General features: G+C 40.8%; 1 protein-coding gene across 1 annotated transcript; it reads right to left on the reverse strand.

Moving 5' to 3' along the window:
• Positions 1-2,836: 2,836 nt before the first annotated feature.
• Positions 2,837-4,886, reverse strand: LOC147627322 (jasmonate-induced oxygenase 3-like). Its single transcript, XM_086815957.1, has 3 exons — positions 4,159-4,886; positions 3,736-4,066; positions 2,837-3,606 (listed from the first exon to the last, which is right to left on the reverse strand). Exons 1-3 carry the CDS (start codon positions 4,848-4,850, stop codon positions 3,325-3,327), a joined length of 1,305 nt encoding a protein of 434 aa, XP_086672083.1. The 5' UTR covers positions 4,851-4,886; the 3' UTR covers positions 2,837-3,324.
• Positions 4,887-14,311: the final 9,425 nt, after the last annotated feature.

The raw sequence follows: 14,311 nt of genomic DNA on the forward strand, positions 1-14,311 counted from the left end.
ACAACATCCATCTAAGCTTGTGGTCAAAATACATGATGCCATCCTCTTCTACCCCTCTATTAAGATTAGACTTTATACATTCTCGATTTAACATGCATATATAATCATTTTGTTGATGGATTAGGATAATCAATGTCACCAAGACTACTATAACTAGTATGTTTTACCAAGATTTTATTATTATTAGCATGTAATTCCACTGCATGTTCAGGGTATCAAAGCTACCATGTTCAAAGAAGGGAAAATTAAAGCAGTAATGTGAATTTCTATTCCTGTGAGATTTGAGGTTTGCTTCAATTAAGCTCCTTTTTATTGGCATGTATAAAGGGTGTACCCAGAGTGCTTGGGGAGATCTTTTATTATGAATGACTCATGTCATGTGTAGGTAGGCTCACATTTGGTGGTGGACTTACATCTTGTGGGCTCACATAATGACTAATTGGCTCATGTCTCATGGCCAGCTAATCGACTCATTGAATTTTTATGAAATAGACTCACGAATGTTTGACACGAATTTTTGTGAAAATGAAATAAAAACTCTTTGACATGGATTCCAAGTGGTTCATAGGACTCTATGCACCAATATCATGGTTGGTGAGAAATTCTTGTGAGTATACCTCTCAAAGAAATAGATCTAGTTAAAGTTAGTCTAGGTTCTCACACGGTGTTCTTAGGCTTAAATAATTGACCTGAATAGTCGAATAATTAAAAAGGACAAGGATATTCTTAGAAATTGATGCTAGTATAGATTGTATGATAAGAAAATCCTTTTAGGACATGAGTAGGTGTGCCCTTCAAAAGGAAGTTTTAATTGGCTGATATAATATTAGATTCAACTATCCTCTTATCTCAGAAGCTCCCCTCTAAGATGTTTTATGTATCACATGTGTTCAAGGGGTATTTAAAAACCCCTTACACTAACATACTTTTATGAATAAAATGACCCCTTTTTCCCCATAAACTTACGATTTTTTTCAAAATTGGTTTTAAAAAACCCTCCTATAAATGTAATTCTATAACTTTTTTGAATAAATATACCCCTCCTGATGAACTCAGGTGCAACACTTACATATTTTTAGGTGAACCCCCTAAGCCTCTTAGGCTCACATCACATGTTATATTTGTCTGGCATATCAATTGAGTAGACTCACGTCATATCTTGTACTTATCTCAAATCTTAATTGAGTAGATTCAAGTCATGTGTAGTGTGTTTTAAGGCTCCTAGTCCTAATAATGGATGATTATGAAAGTGATTAATTATTTCAAGGTTAATTTTTATGGGTTTTACATGCTATATGCTACCCATCCACTCGATAATAGCCCAAACCTTATTTTTTAGAGTGATAATCATTCCAGCTCATGCTAGGTGTACCATTTCTTGATTATTTTTAGGTCTATTTTTAAGGGCTTTAGATGCTCTATCCTACGAATTTTAACAATGCATGCATAAAATCAAAGGAAATAACAACCACACCCTAATCCAATCAATTAGAGCTCAAAGCTTATATTTTTGGAGAGATAATCAATCCTAATCACACTAGGGAATTCGGAGCTATATGTAATCAAATCTAAGCCTTCAAAAATGATTTTTTAAGGGTTTTCCCTTCTAATATTGTAAATAGAGTTTCAAATCTAAAACAAAAAAAGAATGAAACGAAAAGAAAACAATTCAGCCTCCAAAAATGATTACCTTTTGGGATATGACCTTGTTTTTAATACCGGAAGATATTGGGTAAACCAAATAGCCATGAACAAATCCAATTTGGAGCTAAGTCGTAGGCTAGTCCCCCTTGTGGAATCAGTAAATATATTAAAGATAAGAGATTAGCTTACCCTATTTGATACTTCATACTACAGAGCCATGAAAGCAACTTAGTGTGTGGGTGTATTAGTCCATTTTTTATATCAACCCCTTCTTGTCACACCGAGGAGATTCCATGGCTATGGGAGTGAAGAAGCAGCTCTCTTCATTTCCTAGATGGAGGCAAGAAGAGAATAGGCCTTGTGGTGGCTCTCTCATAAAATAGGATAGAGGAGAGAGGGAGAAGCCTACACTCGATCCTATTAATGCAAGCTATTACAAGGAAACAAATGTCTATTGCTTAATGCCAAAAATCACTTATATACAAATGACTAGCTTTCAACACTAGGCCAAACTAGACTTAAAAAAGGTCCATGCCCACTAGTTCTAATATTAAGAAAGTATGTACATAAAGTTATTTTATATTAAGTCCAATTCATAGATTCCAGACATTACAAGAAATAGGCTTCTATTACACATGGGTAAATTACTACTAGGAATAGACTTTGACTACAGCAAGATGAGTGGCATAAACCATATCAACCACTAAAGTAGTTAACAACCACAAAGAAAAATTATACACCTTAATTTATTGAGGTTTAAAAAGAGGCTAGTGAAAAAAACTTGCATAAGCATGTGCTCATAAGTCCTCTAATGGATTGACACTAATCTTGATTAGAATTGTCAAAATTAATGCTACAAGAAAGATCAATATATATTGGTCTATTGTTAGTAAGATTAGCCCTCATCCTTGTTTATCATGAGTGTCCTTATCTCTTTTCTCTTCTCTTCTCTTCTCCCCTCTCTCTCTCTCTCTCTCTCTCTCTCTCTCTCTCTCTCTCTCTCTCTCTCTCTCTCTCTCTCTTACCTCTCTTTTAGTTTTCCCTTTAAAAAAAGGGTTTATAGCATCTATATTTTTTGATTTTTTAGCGTTCGGGTAATAGATTTGAGATTACAAGACTGAAATTACTAGAATTAATATGATACTTTGCTTTAAAAAACACACAGTATCCGTCTTATGTCTCTCTCTTTTAGTTTTCTAATACTTTTTTGTTTTTCAACTTTGTATTACAAATTGAGGTTGCAAAAATGAAATATATGGCAATAAAAGGTATAATACAACGAGTTTCACATCATAAATTTAAGTTTAATGCTTCATCTTATGTGGTGCTACGAAAATGATTCACTCTTTGCACTTTATACACTGAAAGTGCTTTCTCTAAATAGGGGAAGGGTATATTTCAGCATGATTATTACCTTTGGAGAGAATATGCCAGCGGATCTAGGTTGCTTTTTTCCACATACATTACAAACCACATACATTTTCTTCTATTAATGAAAAACGTTTTCCATATGACTTGCTTACGCAACGATGACGTGCATCATCCTAGCAATATGATGATTTTTGGCGGGACAATGCTTCATGAAAAAGTAGTACCATCCACTTTGAGGTACCTGTGATCATGGTCTATTAGCGGACACACTACCTGTGCAAGTATTGTGAGGATTCCCAACTGCTTTCTTCAGTTGTAGGATTCCAACTGTCTCGACGATGAGTCCGTCGGTGATGCAATGGAGTCGAGATGACCCTTTCCGTTGGTTCCGCTCCTCCTTATGAAGGACCTGTATTGCTTGAATGTCATGGCGTTGTAGGCTGGGAGCTTCTTGCCCCCTACAAGCTCCGGCAATGGTGCCACCACGGTCTCGTTACAAGGATTGAGGAAGGACGCCAGCGACAGCCTGTCGCAGGTGCTGTTCACCACCACCCTATGCTCCACGCTCTTGTACCGGCCATTTGTGAGGATCTGCACGTTGCAAGAACATGGACGCACCGATCAGCCAACTATCAAAGAAGTTTGGAGCAAACTACACATAAATCAATACTAGATTGAAATGAAGCGGCTATGCATTTGCGGATCGTGAATCAAGCTGACCTGGATTTGGTCGCCCAGGTTCACCACAAGGGCTCCGGGTATGGGTTGGACAGTCACCCAAGCCTTATTCTGTGCCTTCACTTGAAGTCCTGGGACTCGATCGTCTTGAAGGAGGACTGTTAAACCTCCCGGGTCGGAGTGGGAAGACAAGCCGAGGGTGAGATCGGGCTGGGGGCATGCCGGATAGTAGTTAATACGCATGGCCATGTCCAGCTCGCCAAACGCTTGCTCAAGCCTCGAAGACGAGTGCAAGCCGAGGCTTGTAGATACGGCAGTGAGAAGCCTTTTGGAAAGGTTGAATACATGTTTAGAGTACTGTTCCACGGTGATCCTGCAAGCACGTTTAGAGTTGATTAAAGCCCTAATCGTATCGTACAAGAACTGGATCGGTTAATTAATTGCATAATCGGTTGCTATACTTACCTCCATTCAGCTGGATTTGTGGGCCACTTGCTCATGTCCCTCTCAGATTGTGGAAGCACTTTCAAGAAGTAGTAGTCTCCCCAGTCTAGGACGGCTCCCTTGTTCACTCCGAGCCGGCTGCCGTAGCCTTCGTACGTGAGCGGATTGTTGGCGTACACCTGCTTCTCCGCCATGGGCAGGTTGAAGAACTCGCGCGCGACGCCTCTAACGCTTTCCAGAAGACCAAGCGGAACACCATGGTTCACCACCTGGAAGAACCCCCACTCCTGGCAAGCCCGCTGCAGCTCATCCAAGCAAGCCTGTCTTCTGTCTTCCTTGTGTAGATCAGACAAGTCAAGGATGGGCACATCGTTCTGATGCGCTGCGTGTGGATGCTGGTGGTTCTCCTTTGATATCGCATCACATGCTACTGAGGGTCTCTCAGATTTCAGTCTGACGTACTGAGAAGGGACGATTTTAAGGCCGCTCTCTGCAAGCAGCTGCACTCTCTGCACTGGCTCAGGCCAATTTATATCATTGCTGGAACTGGTATCGAGAACCAGGTCCGAAGTCGACATGCTTGCTGAGTTTGGGGGTAAAGACTGATAGAAGAGTATATTACAGTACTGGCCGAAGGCTGAAGATATATATGATGGTGCTGCTCCTGCTACTGGCGCTTCTCCAAAAGCACGTTTAAATACAACAACCTGCATCCTGTCGTGAGCGTGTGCGATTGATCTCAAGGAGAAAAGTACATTTGTGCACGTGAGGAACACTGTACTGAAGGCAGGCAGCATTAAAACGTGCGGGTTTGAGAAACCCATGTCTACGCGGACGGAGAGCACACGCCGCGGGTAAGGCTTCGGGTGACGGGTCAAAAACAGCATCTGCCGCTCAACCCCACTAATATGTGTGGAACCATCTAACTCGTCCCAGCTTTGCATGCATGTTGATGGGCATGGCCGCGGGCAGCGCTCAAAACACACCATAGAAGCGAGAACGCGGGACCCCCATCAACGACTTTAAGAGTTTTCGTGCCAGAGAAGGCCAAACAGGACTTCCTTCACATGCACCTTCACCACCGGCCTCCCCCCAACACGCTTTCAGCTGGTCCCTGGGAGGACTTTTGACATTGTGCTCATTTTCTACCACAATAGCGTGCTCTACTACGTGCTTCAAATGGAACTTGGAGGACTAGGTCAGGTCTTTTGCGCTCCAAAATAATATTAATGGATGAAGAAGAACTTTACATCATGAAGAGCCAAATATCAATACATTATTTTGTACACCTGCATGTCTAAATCTCTCTACCTCATTCTCTCTACCTCATGATCCATCTCTATATTATCTTAAGGAAGAGTTTCACAAAGCTGCCATGTGGCACGAATTTGGACGTTTGAGAAGAGGATGAGGCGGCTCAAGGAGGTTAGGATAGAGTTTGAATTTTGGAGGTTGGAGATGTGAGGAACACAAGTTAGTTGACTAAAAACTCACTAAAAGTCGTGCAAGCATACCTAAAACAACCCTATTAAAGTATTTGTGAGAAAAATTCAAGATGAAACTCTAAACTTGTCATGCTTCTCATTTATTATGGTAGAATTTCTGAGCTCTAAGGCCGTGTTCCCAAGGACCTCTGACCACTTCAACTTCGCTAATTGCATTTATTGCACCTTTATTATCCCTACTAAATTTTATGGCTATGTTTCAATCAAATTCTATGATTTTGGCACTCTCAAATAAGTCATAGCCAAATTTCTCTTAATGGTTATGGGCATGCTCACTAATTACCTCCTAGAAAAAGTCTACAAGCCACGAAAAAAAATCATATAGAGTGTGAAGGTTAAAATTTCAAAACACTTTTTCTAAAATTAGGAACACCTCATTGATCCACATACATATTGTATCCATAATTTGCTCATAATGTTTTTGTTATGTAAAAGCAATTCAACTCACATCGGTGAAAGAAATTTCATAAAATAAATATACATAAGAAAAGTTTCCAACATCCTTAAAGCCTCTTCATATACAAGACCATGCACAATGTCCACATAAATATAGAAATAACACATAATCATACTCGGGTGCACTATGAAGAAATCCTATGTATCACATGCGTTCAATGAGTATTAAAAAAACCCCTTACACTTGTATACTTTTGTAAATAAAACGACCCCAACTTACGTTTTTTTTTTCAAAATTGGTTTAGAAACCCCTTCCTCTAAATGTAATTCTGTAACTATTTTAAATTAACATACCCCTCCTCATGAACTCATGTGCTACACTTACATCTTCTTAGGTCATAAAGCCCCAGGGTCATCATATAACACCATCATGATATAAATCGACCACTCTAGCAAACCATATTAGCGATAATGATTTACATTCTATACACTAACAAGAAGGCATAATGCTCATCCTTCCATTATTACATGGTTTTATACATAAGACAATCCATTCTCCTATAAGAGGAGTCCATTCTCCCATAAGAGCTCATGTTCTCCTATAAGAGGAGTCCCGTCTCCCATAAGAGCTCATGTTCTCCTATAAGAGGAGTCCATTATCCCATTGGGGATATGGGCATATGGTTCTATGGTCTAAGGGACAATCATAGCATATGAAATAGTCTGTTTGGGATGCATTCCATTCTAGGCAATGGGTGCCCTTTCCATGCACTTTTGGATTAGGTAGATGGGATTATCCCTTCATCACCTTTTTAATCACTTTTGCTAAAAGCATATAAATAGGTTGCCTACCCATCGAATCAATAAATGAGATTTGTCTCTCCACTCTCTATATTGCAATTGTGTTGAGCTCGCTCTCTCTCTCTCTCTCTCTCTCTCTCTCTCTCTCTCTCTCTCTCACTCACACACACACACACACACACACACACACACACATACACACACACACACACACACATAAACACACATTCATCATGGATTCTAACATGGTATCAAAGACATGATCTATTTGTGATAAAAACCCTAGCTATGGAGCTTGCGGGTTTGTTATCTCTACACCCCCAGCCAATGGAGGAATGATTTTACCTTCCACGCCTCATCAATGCTCCTTCTATACAACTTTAGGCATTTTCCCACCAACTCCTAGGCGTAGTCACTATGCTTCTCAATGTGGAGAAAACACCATCTCCATCGCCAGCAAACAGATGATTAAAAGGAACTAGCATCTTTTGGGGAAAATGCAAGAGTGAGCTACTGGAAGCATTTCAATCTAATTACACCCCTCTCCAAGGGTTTTTTAGATGTTTTAAATTCGGCTGCGGTGTTATTTTCTCAAATAATCAAATATAGTAGCCAACACGACTCTGTGTGCATCGCAATATGCATCTTTTTAAAAACTTGATTAGTTCTTGATTATTTTAGATAATCAAGGAGTTACGGGCTTCAAAATCAAGCACATAGTGTTCTATTTCTCTGCCTTGAACCTATGTTGAAGAGAACATGAAGAAGGATTCCAATCGAAAGCTCTAAAGTTATACTGTCCCATAAATGTCATCATATGTGTTGAGCTCTTTGCTCTCTCTCTCTCTCTCTCTCTCTCTAATTCATTATGGATCCTAACATGTGTGACAAGGGTTCAAATATCCCTAAATGCCTCATACTACTAGCGAGTCTCACAATAAAATTGCCCTAGTCACTCATCGTCGCAATGGTAACATATCTCATTCCATGAGCTTCCACGCAAGCATGGGGCCTACTAGAGACCATAGTCCATCGTATGATAATATTCAAGATGATCCCACTGAATCATTATTATGCATCATACCATGAAATCCAATTACAATGCTTCATATGAGTTTACATTATGCAAAAAAATGCATAACGTCAAAATAATCAAAAGATATATATCTCTACTCTTAGTCACATACTATGAAAAAATCCAGACATTCCTTAGAGCATTCTCAAGAGCTAAAAATATCCCAATATCACAAAAGAAGAAGCACCAAATCTATTGTTACACAATCAAATATAGACTAAATCAATACTAGAAAACAGCAATTGTTTAATGAATTAGGGTGAGCTTGGCCCAACGTCTGTTACATCTTCCATCAAATGCATACATGCTAATTGGTCTATCTCAAGATCCATATGTCCCATTATAAGATCAACAAAAAGATCTATCCCACTAGTAATGGACTCAACATCGTCATCATCATCATCATCATCATGCTCTCATTCAATTCCTTCCTCATTATGTTGAATAAAATCACCTTCATTTTGATTATTTGGTGGTATCTTTGGTTCTTTATCTTCTACTTGATCCCCACATGTTCATTTTGTACTGCCACTTTGTCCATGAGCTCTTCAATATTCCTATCTTGAAAAATACTCTTTGTAAGAGGAGTGACTTGTATGATATACCAGCATTTCTTGTCATGTATACCCGCGTGAAACACAACCTTGTAAGAAGAAACACATCGAGTGTAAATTAAACATGCATAAATATGATATAATAAAATCTTATAGTTAGAATTTACTTGTTCATAATGGTGAGGTAGCATAAATGTGGCCCTCTCAATTTGCCAAAATTAAACATGCATAAGTTTGATATAATAAAAGCTTATGGTTAGAATTTACTTGTTCATAATGGTGAAGTAGCACAAACGTGTCCCTCTCTGTTTGCCAAAATCTTGTGGAATCAATCGTCCTAAATCCATTTGGATGCCTTTTCACGGTTCCTTGAGTAACTCGACATACATCTTTAAACCACTTCACATCCAATATAAAAATTTGGAATGTACTAAATTTAGGCTTTAGGATGTTTTGAATCATGTCACAATAATCAAGCATTGCTCCACTTTCTTGCTCAAAGTTTGCCCATAACCCCACAATCTTGGGTATTTCTCTTTCCATCCTCACATTGACTGCGGAAATGCCTTCCTTCAGACCACATGGCATTGTACACCTTATACTACCACCAACACCAAATGATGGATAACCATATCATGAGGTTCTATTTGAATAAAAAAAGAGAAAGTAGAGACACACTTGCATGAGGCTCGCATCCTCTTGCATACTCCCACTCTTCTTCTCTCACCATCTCTCCATGTTCTTTGGCCTTTTCCATTTCTTCATAAAGCCAATCAATAGTACAATCTTTTAGAAGTGATGCAAGCTCCAGAGGAAATGGCAAGCCTCTCGAACGTATCCTAAATTTTCTTCTCTCCTCATATTGGTTTCTCCTTACTTCTTCGTACCTTGCCACCCACCTCTTCTCATAACTTCACTATTAAGAATACAAAATGTATTCACCTTCTTCAACATTGATGTGTCTATTCTCCTTACTCTTCCTTTTCCTTGTGGTACATGGGACACATGCACTCATCTTCTTCATTACTCCATAATCATGGCATTGTGGGATCCACTCACCCCGAGAGATGCTCTGAAATGTGGACATATAATTCTTGCACTAACCAATCCTCTACCATACTTCCTGCACTAACCAACCCTCTACCATACTTCCTTTTGGCCAAGATCTTTGCCTAACAAAATCCTTCAAGGTCTTCATGAAACACTCAAGGAAAAATCTTACACATGCTTTATTGTGATTCATCATAAATGCATGATATCTCCCTTGCATCTCTTGCATAGACATGGAATCTTATAATGTAATTGGGTGGGTATTGCAAGATGAGGGTACTTACGTTCATTCACTCTCTCTAAAATTGGGAAATTGATGCAACTCGGGAGGAGTATCTCTATCGTGATATTGCCATCAATTAAAACACCATGTGCCTCTCAAGCCTAAAGCCGCATATCTCGATGGAGATACCAACTAATGCCATGCAAGCAGGTTCGGGTTTCAAGTCACCAATCCATGTCACCGCCACCTCGTTATCTTGATCGAGATATGTAGGCCATTCGGATCCATGTCAATGCCATAGTGGATCCCCCTCAAATTGCCTGCTCGGATGTACATTTAGTATATTTAGTGATGCCGTCTCCACCATCGACGTATCTCGAACGAGATAAGGACATATCATCTTGACCATTGATGTATCTCATTCCAGGTATGGAGATGTAATCTCATCCAGTCATATATCTCCTTCGAGATACCAAGATGCGATCAAAGCCATTGAAAAACCTCGATCGAGATACGTCTACACTTGACCCGTCCATCCATGCCCATTCCAAGATGCGATCCTAGCCATTTACATATCTCAATCGAGGTATGAAGTAGAATCGCGAGCGACCATCAAACATACCTTGATCATGGTACTCACTCAAAATCTAAGTTATCCAGGTATCTCGAATGAGATACCTATTTCCAATCAAAAGTCAAACACATATCTTAGCCATTTGTCTCACTAACCCAAAAACCCACACGCACATCTGGGGAATTGATCTTGCAAACCCTAAAAGGCATGCCACCGAACCTCGATCGAGGTTAGAAAACTGGAAAGTTCTTTTTTCCCCCTCATTCTCTCACATCATTTTCACTCTCTATTGCATTTTTTTTCGCCCTTCCACTATGTTTTGATGCATGAGCATATGTGTGGCAGCATGCACATATTGAAGAGTGATGCCTTCACTTCGTACCCTCACTTGGTTTTGGCACACAAGCATTTTTTTTGCAGGCAAAGCTAGCATCAAGGCGCCGCACTCAAGCATGTGTGGGACTAAGGGCTTGGCCCACTTTAATTTTTAAAGCAAATTTTAAAGCTTGAAACCTTAGCTTGCTGGGAAAATTGACAAGCAACGTATATTTGAATTGCCGCCATGCAGCACTGCATCGAAGCATCGCCAACCTGCACGCGTTCGCTTGAAGAGAGAGAGAGTGCTGCCATTTTCTGGGCCAGTCTTTGTGCCTGCGAGCAAAAGAAGTGAAGCAAGCCCTTGCTAATTGTAGCTGCTGCAGCCTATCGTGCCAAGACTGTGAAAGAGAAGGAGACAAACTTGCACGCTCCTTCACACGTGCAAAATGAGAAAGAGACATACTCATTCTAGTGTCCGGAAGTGGAAGTGTGAAGGGGAGAGAGAGAGCGGTTCATCCTGACTACATTGTAGGAAAATAACCTTCGTATTATACGTTTTGTTTAAGCTTTTCTTTTAAAAGAAAGTATCGTTAAAAAGGGGGCTATTCCCACTTTCACTTGGCCAAGGGAAAAATGGATTAAAAAAAGAAAAAGCATAATCACATTGTCTCTTTTCCTTGCATGTGAAGACGAAAGCGGAAGAAGAGAAGATATTTGTAATAAAGAAGCAGGTGCGATTCTCGACCGTAAACAATAGCATAACTTCGCACTCAACCACTCACATAGTCACGTGTTAGCAAGCCTCGTAAGTTGTTTGTATTCAAAAATTGAAAGCATTGTAAAATTCAATCCTTGAGGGCCGTGAGGGCATTGTTTCTCATGGAGGGCATCATCGACATGCGCGCAAAAACTTTGTCAACATCAAGCAAGAAGTGGCTAGATAAGATCTTTCTTTTTTTCTCATATAAAAGCTACATAAATTTGCTTTATGAATCAAACACGCGCACATCGAATTCAATATACAAGGCACATTGCACATTATATCTTGCCTCGTTCATTGGTGTCATGGTGTCATCTCGCTCTTTTGTCATTTACCACAAAGCTTGTTTAACATTTGTGTGTGCATACAACATCAACACCCCATTAGTGCAGCACCGCATTTGTCGAAAAGATTCATAGCACACGTTCCTATCTACTAGTGCCTTCTCCTTTGGGGTGTTGGGAGAGTGTAGCTCCATTCTTTGTTGGATATCTCGGGGGGTTGTCGGGTTTTGTCCTCTTTGCCTTGCTCATCCAGATATTTCCCAGACAGTGGCACGCCCGCTGGGACCTTGACTTGGTCTTGGTTCTGCAACACGAACCTACTTGGAAAGGGGACTTATGCAAAGTGCCAACAAAGATTGGCAAGATAGCTTGAGAGAGAGTGACCGAGCTAAGAGATACCATAAAAGGGAGAAAGCCAAGCAACACCTACTTCACTCTAGCCCCAGTAGCACTTTTCCATTACAAAGTTCACCTCCTTCACCATCATCAAGGGGGAGTTCACCTGGAATCGTAATTTCTATACCAATTCCAAAGTTCACCTCCTTCGCCATCATCGGGGGGGAGTTCACTTGGAATCGTAATTTCTATACCAATTATGGCTCAACCACTACTTCCTCCTCCATTCGCCATTCAATCACCTTTGGTTTTGCCACAAAATTTGGCCCATCCTGATGCACCCCTCATCCCCCACATTCTATGGGACACCGTTGTCCAGGATCCCACCGTTCATCTAAACAATTTCAAAACTACTTGTTTGACCTCACACATCGTTGAGGAAGGGCATGTGATGAATTACTTTAGCACTACACTCAAGGGTGAGGCCTCAAATTGGTTTGCCAAGAAACAACCAAACTCCATCCCAAACTTTGCCGATTTTGAGCAAAAAATTCTTGGTTGAATTTTGCAAACCTCCAAACTTCTTCGCATTTTTTTAGCAATTACGCTCATTCAAGCAAAATCACCCGCATGAGACCGTGGAACAAGTGGCCACCACTTGGTTTAGGAACTTTGTTGATCATTACACTCCTATTTTTAACATCAACCCGCTCAACATCATGGACTCGTTTCTACGAGGCATAGACCCTAGCATCCAAATTTTGGTTAGAGCTCAAGCCCTAAATGACTTGAATACGGTCATCACTTTTGCCATTAATGTGGAGAGCTCTTATCGATGTGTTTACGAGCCACAACAGGCCACGACTCCATCTCCCTCGTATTATCCATGGCTAGCACCACATACTCCCATTTTGCCCTCCCTGCAACCTTGGCCAACTCCATCATATGTGCCTCAACTTCAACCAGCTGAACCATTCCAATTTCCACCCGTTGTACCACCTCACCTTCAAGTAACCTCACCACCTCTTTTGCCTTTAGCACCCCTACCTTCTTCTAGCATCATGGCTTCCCTAACCTCTTCACAAAATCATGTTCCTGCCCCTCATGCTCCATCACCGTATGTGACTTACCCCGATTCTACTTCTACCACTCCAGCACTAGCACATCACAAGGGGGGGATGGGTATGAAAGCACCGCGTCTAGTATTGGGGATTTGAAAAACATGATGACAAATTACATGAACCAACTTAATGAAAATGTGAAGGCTGTAACTCTTGATGTGAATTTTCTAAAGCACCAACAAAACTTGTTGTTTGCATGTCGCCCTGAGCCTAATCCAACAACATGGTGTGTCGAGCTTTTCATGTATCCGGCCATCTTTTCAAAGATTACCCCAATGTTATTTGCACTTATGAGAAATGTTTGGGTAGGGGGCACACAGAGGATATGTGTTACATTAAGATGCACCATTTGATGAATAGGTGAACCACTTTGCCACCCCCAGCCCCATTAATCATCGTATTGGTGCCGAGAAACCCCCGGGCTAGTTGGACACTTCTTTAGAGGTGGTCTCCTATTTCTCCAGTAGTTGCTTCGTCTAGTGCACAACCTACCACCCCACTGAGAACCCTTTAATTAATATGATTGAGTTAGATTCATCACCCGTGCGAGCCATCACACGAAAGGGGAAAGAGAAGGTTGTTGATGAGGAGAGAGATCCCGAACAACCTGTTGTTGCTACCCACGCACCCACCCATGTCGCTGTTCCTATTTGCCGACCCTTTACCTTGACCTCGCCACACTCGTCCACGCCCTACTCCAAGTAAGTTGTTTTCCCCCATTCTTTCTTTTGACCTTGTTTCTTCTCTTAATCGAGTAGAGCTCACCATGTCCCTTTCACAATACCTTCTCACTTCTCCTTCTAGCCGAGCCCTTTTGAGGAGGTACTACAGAGCTTTGAGTTCTTCCCAGGGAGTGGGTCTTAATCTTCCTGTTGTTTAGAAAGTGGATTCCCTTCTTGCTGAGCGTGAGTGTCCTCGAGTGGAGTGCATGATCCACCAGCTCTAGTGATTCCACATGCTATTGTTGATGGAGGATCAAGCATCAATGTTTTGAGTTATTCTACCTTTTCCAAGATGGGGTTATCTTTCAATGGAGTTCCTGCTACTAGTTTGCGTATGGGTGATCATCGACTAGTGAGAGCTAAGGGTTTCATCCAAGGTTTGCCAGTCACTGTCGCTAGGCGTATAGTGGAGATTGATTGTTATGTTTTACGGCTTAGTCCAGGCCCTGCTAGTA

Source organism: Cibotium barometz, chromosome 21, assembly GCF_041138505.1.
Source record: "Cibotium barometz isolate CiBa-2024 chromosome 21, ASM4113850v1, whole genome shotgun sequence".
Lineage (NCBI taxonomy): Eukaryota > Viridiplantae > Streptophyta > Polypodiopsida > Cyatheales > Cibotiaceae > Cibotium > Cibotium barometz.

Bases quoted from the DNA above. Each gene is read 5' to 3' on its own strand.
- LOC147627322 (XM_086815957.1), bottom strand. From the start codon at position 4,850: ATGCAGGTTGTTGTATTTAAACGTGCTTTTGGAGAAGCGCCAGTAGCA. The intron at 4,067-4,158 runs GTAAGTATAGCA...ACGTGCTTGCAG, and splicing joins ACAAATCCAGCTGAATGGAG to GATCACCGTGGAACAGTACT. The intron at 3,607-3,735 runs GTCAGCTTGATT...TGCAACGTGCAG, and splicing joins ACCTGGGCGACCAAATCCAG to ATCCTCACAAATGGCCGGTA.